The 8,757-nt window shown below is 32.3% G+C and overlaps 1 protein-coding gene across 1 annotated transcript in view; it reads left to right on the top strand.

Annotated features, from left to right (window-relative positions):
- LOC307238063 (protein disulfide-isomerase A3-like) overlaps positions 1 to 7,569 on the top strand; it is a gene marked incomplete at its 5' end in the record, with an annotated part of 23,822 nt that extends 16,253 nt beyond the window's left edge. The window contains 4 exons of the mRNA XM_080010910.1: positions 422 to 550; positions 1,434 to 1,513; positions 5,908 to 5,965; positions 6,223 to 7,569. Coding sequence (XP_079867036.1) covers positions 422 to 550; positions 1,434 to 1,513; positions 5,908 to 5,965; positions 6,223 to 6,303 — 348 coding nt within the window. The 3' untranslated portion in view covers positions 6,304 to 7,569. The remainder of the gene's footprint in view (positions 1 to 421; positions 551 to 1,433; positions 1,514 to 5,907; positions 5,966 to 6,222) is intronic.
- Positions 7,570 to 8,757: the final 1,188 nt, after the last annotated feature.

Here is an 8,757-nt window from a genome sequence, read left to right as displayed (position 1 = left end):
ATTATTATTATCATTGCAGGTGGTGGTGGCTGAGTGTATATTATTATAATTATTATTATTATTATAATTATTATTATTATAATTATTATCATTGCAGGTGGTGGTGGCTGAGTGTATATTATTATAATTATTATTATTATAATTATTATCATTGCAGGTGGTGGTGGCTGACTGTATATTATTATAATTATTATTATTATAATTATTATTATTATAATTATTATCATTGCAGGTGGTGGTGGCTGAGTGTATATTATTATAATTATAATTATTATAATTATTATCATTGCAGGTGGTGGTGGCTGAGTGTATATTATTATTATTATTATTATTATAATTATTGTAATTATTATCATTGCAGGTGGTGGTGGCTGAGTGTATATTATTATAATTATAATTATTATAATTATTATCATTGCAGGTGGTGGTGGCTGAGTCCTTCCAGCAGATCGTGCTCCGTCCTGACGTCGATGTTTTGATCCAGTTTCACTCTGAGTCCTGTTCACACTGCAAGAGGCTACAACCACTGTACACTGCACTGGCACACAAGGTACACACACACACACACACACACACACACACTGAGACGCACAAGCACTCACACAGACACTGGGCTCAAGGTATTATGGGATGGATTTTGTTGGTTTTAGGGGTGTGGTTTGGAGAGTCTGTTGTCATTGTGGGAGGGGCTAGGTGTGTTTGGGGAGGAGTTGAAATGTCAACAGGAGGTAGTACAAGATGTCTCTTCAAAAAAAAAAATAATAATAATTATGATAATAGTGATAATAATAATAATATTATAATGATAACGACAACAATAATAATAATTATTATAATTATAATAATAATAATGATAATATTATTATGATAATGACAATAATAGTAATAAGAATAATAATGATAATAATAATCATGATAATAATGATAATGATAATAATGATAATATTTTTTGATAATGACAATAATAGTAATAAGAATAATAAGGATAATAATAATCATGACAAAAATGATAATGATAATATAATAATGATAATAACAATAACAATATAATAATGATATAATAGTAATAGTAGTAATAATAATAATGATGATAATTATAACAATAATAATAATTATAATAACAAGATCATAATAAAATAAAATTAACAATGGTAATAATAACATATCAATAATAATAATAATAATAATTCAAAACATAATAATAATGAGTTACATTTTATTTTATTCTCTTTATCATTATTATTATTATTATTATTTATTTTATTTATTTTATTTTTTTATTAATTTATTATTTTATATGTATTAAAACATGATGTGTGTTTTGTCTGCTGCTGCAACACTGGAATTTCCCTTTGGGGATTAATAAAGTACATTTATATTACCAATAATAATAATAATAATATGAATAATAATAATGATAATAACTCCTCCAGCTCTCCTCTGATCCTCATATCCTGGTCACTAAGATGGACGCCGCAGCCAATGACGTCCCCGTCGGCTTCCACGTCCAGGGGTGAGGTGACTGAAATACTGGATCCTGATTGGTCCATAAGGTCCACGTCGCCAACACTAGCTAGTGACGCCAACTGGTGGCGCTCCGTAGAAACGAACGTACAACGAGAGACAGTTTACAAGTTATTTAACTAGTCATACTAGTTATTCAATTAGTCATACTAGTTATTCAACTAGACATACAAGTTATTCAACTATTAAAACTAGTTATTAAACAAGTCATACTAGTTATTCAACTATTCATACTAGTTATTCAACTAGACATACAAGTTATACAACTAGACATACTAGTTATTCAACTAGTCATACAAGTTATTCAACCATTAATACTAGTTATTAAATGAGTTATACTAGTTATTAAACTAGTCATACTAGTTATTCAACTATTCATACTAGTTATTCAACTAGACATACAAGTTGTACAACTAGACATACAAGTTGTACAACTAGACATACTAGTTATTCAACTAGTCATACAAGTTATTCAACTATTAGTACTAGTTATTCAACTATTCATACTAGTTATTCAACGACTCATACTAGTTATTCAACTAGTCATACAAGTTATTCAACTAGTCATACAAGTTATTCAACTATTAATACTAGTTATTAAACTAGTCATACTAGTTATTCAACTATTCATACTAGTTATTCAACTAGTCATACAAATTATTCAACTATTAATACTAGTTATTAAACAAGTTATACTAGTTATTAAACTAGTCATACTAGTTATTCAACTATTCATACTATTTATTCAACTAGACATACAAGTTATACAACTAGACATACAAGTTATTCAACTAGTCATACTAGTTATTAAACTAGTCATACTAGTTATTCAACTAGACATACTAGTTATTAAACTAGTCATTCTTCTTTTTAAACTAGACATACTAGTTATTAAACTAGTCATACTAGTTATTCAACTATTCATACTAGTTATTAAACGAGTCATGCTAGTTATTAAACTATTCATTGTATTTATTAAACTAGTCATACTAGTTATTCAACTAGTCATACTAGTTATTCAACTAGACCTACTAGCTATTAAACTAGTCATTCTAGTTATTAAACTAGTCATTCTAGTTATTAAACTAGTCATTCTAGTTATTCAACTAGACATACTAGTTATTAAATTGGAAAAAATGAGTTATTAAACGAGTCATACTAGTTATTAAACTAGTCATACTAGTTATTAAACGAGTCATACTAGTTATTCAACTATTCATACTAGTTATTCAACTATTCATACTAGTTATTTAACTAGTCATACTAGTTATTCAACCAGACATACTCGTTATTAAACTTGACATACAAGTTATACAACTACTAGTTATTAAACTTTTCATACTAGTTATTAAACTAGTCATTCTAGTTATTAAACTAATCATACTAGTTATAAGACTAGTCAAACTAGTTATTCAACTAGTCATACTAGTTATTCAACTAGACATACTGGTTTATCAACTACTCATACTAGGAATTCAGCTACTCATACTAGTTATTCAACTACTCATACTAGTTATTCAACTAGACATACAAGTTATTCAACTAGACATATTATTTATACAACTAGACATACTAGTTATTAAACTAGTCATACTATTTATTAAACTAGGCATACTAGTTATTCAACTAGTCGTACTAGTTATTAAACTAGTATGACTAGTTATTAAACTAGACATACTAGTTATTAAACTAGTCATTCTAATTATTAAACTAGTCATACTAGTTATTCAACTAGACCTACTAGCTATTAAACTAGTCATTCTAGTTATTAAACAAGTCATTCTAGTTATTCAACTAGTCATACTAGTTATTCAACTAGACGTACTAGTTATTCAACTAGTGATACTAGTTACTAAACTAGACATACTAGTTATTAAACAAGTCATACTAGTTATTAAACTATTCATACTAGTTATTATAGTCATACTAGTTATTAAACAAGTCATACTAGTTATTAAACTATTCATACTAGTTATTATAGTCATACTAGTTATTCAACTAGACATACAAGTTATCCAACTAGACATACTAGTTATTCAACTAGTCATTCTACTTTTTAAACTAGACATACCAGTTATTCAACTACTCATACTAGTTATTAAACCAGTCATACTAGTTATTAAATGAGTCATACTAGTTATAACTAGTATGACTAGTTGTATTACTACGTAAGCCTATTCCCTTTATCTATTCCATTTTATTTTATTTTATTTTATTCTATAAGTATTCGACTTACTGTATTGCGTTTTAGGAGTCAGTTAGTTGGTCTAGTAGAAAGACATTTTCCTAGGACATATTGTGTGTAATCACCGGATGCGTTGCATTACATTTCACTGCATCTATGTATGAAAGTATGTATATGTATGAAAGTATGTACTGTATATGTATAAGGTATGTATATATATATATGAAAGTATGTATATGTATGAAAGTATGTATGTGACGAATAAACCTCTTGAGTGGTAGAATTCTCGCCTGCCACGCGTGAGGCCCGGGTTCGATTCCCGGCCAGTGCAACGCTGCTTTTGTGGCACGGTGGCGCAGTGCATTGCACTGCTGCCTCACAGCAAGAAGGTCCTGGGTTCGATTCCCGCCTGGGGCGCTGTTGGCACCGTGCTCCGGTGGGTTATCTCCCAAACAGGAGCCTTTCTGGGTGGAGTTTGCATGTTCTCCCCGTGCTCACATGGGGTTTCCTCCACCTCACGTCAGTAAGGACCTCCACCAAAAACATGCACCATCATGGTCTGACCAGCGATGGACACTTATCACCTGGTCCCCGGGCGCGTCCACGTACGCTGCCCACTGCTCCTGGCTGTGCCCCCGGAGGAAGGACAAGCCAGGATGGTTCAATGCAGAGGAACCATTTCACCAGCACCATCAAGCATGTGTTGTAGTGTGGTGTGTTGCGTGACGAATAAAGACTGTTTCTTCTTTCTTAATACTAACCATTCTAGTTATACAAGTAAACATACAACTTATACAACTAGTCATACTAATTATAGAACTATACATACTAGTGATACAACTAGATAGACTAGTTATACAACTAGACGTACTAGTCATACAACTTAATATACTAGTTGTATATCTAGACATACTAGTTATACAACTAGTCATACTACTTATTATACCTATCATACTAGTTATTAAACTAGACATATTAGTTATACACCTAGACATACTAGTTATACAACAAGACATACTAGTTATACAACAAGACATACTAGTTATTAAACTAGACATACTAGTTATTAAACTAGACATACTAGTTATACAAGTAGACATACTAGTTATACAACAAGACATACTAGTTATACAACAAGACATACTAGTTATTAAACTAGACATACTAGTTATTAAACTAGACATACTAGTTATACAAGTAGACATACTAGTTATACAACAAGACATACTAGTTATACAATAAGACATACTAGTTATTAAACTAGACATACTAGTTATACAAGTAGACATACTAGTTATTCAACTAAACATACTAGCTATGCAAATAGACACCCTAGTTATACATCGAGACATATTAGTTATACAAATAGACATACTTGTTATTCAACTAGTCATACTAGTTGTATAACTAGACATACAAGTGATAATACTAGACATTCTAGTTATACAAGTAGACATACAACTTATACAACTAGACATACTAGTTATTCAACTATTCATACCAGTTATTCAACTAGACATCCAAGTCATACAACTAGACATACTAGATTCAAGATTCAAGATTTTTATTTGTCACATACATATACATACTTTCATACATATATGCAGTGAAATGTAATGCAACGCACCCGGTGATAGCACACAATATGTCCTAGGAAAAAATAAAAATAAAAAATTCCTTTCTAATAGACCGACTGACTCCTAAAACGTAATACAGTAAGTTGAATACTTATAGAATAAGATAAAAATATATAGAATAAAATACAATAAAAATAAAATGAAATAAAATGGAATAGATAGAGGGAATATGCCTATGTATATACAGATATGTGCATTAAAGTGGCATGTGAATTAAAGTGGCATGTGAATAGAGTGAGGTAGTGTTTGGGATAATACAGCACAGTATACTAGTTATTAAACTAGTCATACTAGTTATTAAACTAGACATACTTGTAATACAACTAGACATACTAGCTATTCAAATAGACATACTAGCTATACAAATAGACATACTAGTTATACATCGAGACATACTAGTTATACAAATAGACATTCTCATTATACAAGTAGACATACTAGTTATACAACTATACATACTCGTTATACAACTTAACATACTCGTTATACAACTTAACATACTAGTTATACAACTAGACATACTAGTTGTATAATTTGTTAATTGTCTGTCTCTCTCTCCAGTTTTCCCACCTTCTATTTTGTTCCAGCAGGAGGAAAGGATCAACCTATTCGATACGAGGTAAGATCTGTATAACTAGTGCCACCAGTGTAACCAGTCCAACTACTCTAGCCAGTATAACCAGTATAACTAGCCTAACCAGTATAACCAGGATAACTACTCTAACTAGCCTAACCGGTGTAACTAGTATAACCATTATAACTACTATAACTTGTATATCCAGTATAACTACTGTAACTAGAACAAATACTCCAACTAGTATAACCAGAATAACTACTATAACTAGTATAACCAGTATAACCAGTGTGTTGTCGCAGGGCGGTCGGGAGTTGAATGATTTCCTTCAGTTCTTGCGACGAGAATCCACTCATCAGCTGCAGACCAGAGACGAGCTGTAGGGGGCCCTGTGCTGTACTACTACTGCAATGCTACTGCACTGCTACTATTGCTACAGTACTACTGCTACTACAGTACTACAGTACTACTACTACTACTACTACTACAGTAGTACACTACAGTAGTACACTACTACTCTACTGACCATCTTACCAGAGACGAGCTGTAGGGGGCCCTGTGCTGTACTACTACTGCAATGCTACTGCACTGCTACTATTGCTACAGTACTACTGCTACTACAGTACTACAGTACTACTACTACTACTACTACTACAGTAGTACACTACAGTAGTACACTACTACTCTACTGACCATCTTACCAGAGACGAGCTGTAGGGGGCCCTGTGCTGTACTACTACTGCAATGCTACTATTGCTACAGTACTACTGCTACTACAGTACTACAGTACTACTACTACTACTACTACTACAGTAGTACACTACTACTCTACTGACCATCTTACCAGAGACGAGCTGTAGGGGGCCCTGTGCTGTACTACTACTGCAATGCTACTATTGCTACAGTACTACTGCTACTATAGTACTACAGTACTACTACTACTACTACTACTACTACAGTAGTACACTACAGTAGTACACTACTACTCTACTGACCATCTTACCAGAGACGAGCTGTAGGGGGCCCTGTGCTGTACTACTACTGCAATGCTACTGCAATGCTACTATTGCTACAGTACTACTGCTACTACAGTACTACAGTACTACTACTACTACTACTACTACAGTAGTACACTACTACTCTACTGACCATCTTACCAGAGACGAGCTGTAGGGGGCACTGTGCTGTACTACTACTGCAATGCTACTACTACTACAGTACTACACTACTACTACTACTTCAGTAGTACACTACTACTCTACTGACCATCTCACCAGAGATGAGCTGTAGGGGGCACTGTGCTGTACTACTACTGCAATGCTACTACTACTACTACAGTACTACTGCTACTACAGTACTACACTACTACTTCTACTACTACAGTACTACAGTAGTACACTACAGTAGTACACTACTACTCTACTGACCATCTTACCAGAGATGAGATGTAGGGGGCGCTGTGCTGTACTACTACTGCAATACTACTGCAATGCTACTACTACTTCTACTACAGTACTACTGCTACTACAGTACTACACTACTACTACTACTACAGTAGTATACGACAGTAGTACACTACTATTCTACTGGCCATCTTACCAGAGACAAGCTGTAGGGGCGCTGTGCTGTAATACTGCTGCAATACTACTAATTCTACAGTACTACTACTACTACTACTACTACAACTACAGTACTACTCTACTGACCATCTTATTACAGTACTGCTCTACTGACCATCTTACTACAGTAGTACTGTAGTACTGTTTCATATCTTTGGTATAAAGGTTTTTGTCAAAGCAAAATAATCAGTGAAATTATATGATTATTGTTATTATTCCTAATAATCATCATTATTATAATAATGTTATTAGTATTATTATTCATAACATGTTTTTATCACTCTCTGCTGATCATTTCTTATGTATTTATGTTTTATCTGATTTATTTAATAATATTTTTCTATTTATATAATTTAATTTTAAAATTTTAAATATTTATGTTCTTGTATTGTTTATATGATATTGTCTAGGTATTTATGTTATTTATATGATGATATTTATTTATGCTTTTGTATTTTTCATTGCATGTTTATAATATGTATTTATTTATTTATTGTTTTAACATTAGACATGAATCGTCCTCGTTTATTGTTTTGATATTTCTAATAACTGTGAAAACTGATTAAAGTGGTGATCGCTTCTGATTCTGACTGCTTTTTATTAACGTAAATGTAGCATTATGACCACTTTAATTAACGTTATATGGTTTACTCATTATTCAATTATCATATTAAATTATATTTGTTCACGAGGCACAAGGGAAAATCAAAACCAAATGAACTAGTATAATTGTCCGATTCATTTACTACTGTCTACTTCAGACAACTTCTTTCCAATAAATTGATTTATTTTATAATGCTAACTACTTTAATAAAAAGCAAAATGATAGCAAGAATAAGTGATGAAGGAAAATAATGGTAAAACAGGAAAAATTAAAATAGTAAAATGAATTAAGAAATGAAAAAAATGAAGGCAGGATTTAAAAACGGTGACTAACTCAGACACAAGAGTGAGGTGTGTCATGATGCGATTCATCTAAATGATAGAATGAGGCGCACGCTAAGGGCAGTTAACTTCTCAAAAATAGGGGAATTGAATTAAATTCCACATATCAAGACACAGAATTGCAAGCGCTTCACCTGATGGATTGTCCAGTTGTGGCGGAGTGTTTCAGCTGGCTTTCCTAAGCTTACTGTACATGGACCGAGTGGAGTCTGTGCACCTGCTTTGAATACACCCCAACACCCTCCTGGTTCCATCCCTCATTTACTGCCATAA

This window comes from Zeus faber (genome assembly GCF_960531495.2).
Source record: "Zeus faber genome assembly, chromosome: 1".
NCBI lineage: Eukaryota > Metazoa > Chordata > Actinopteri > Zeiformes > Zeidae > Zeus > Zeus faber.
This window is presented reverse-complemented; position numbering and strand designations above follow the sequence as displayed.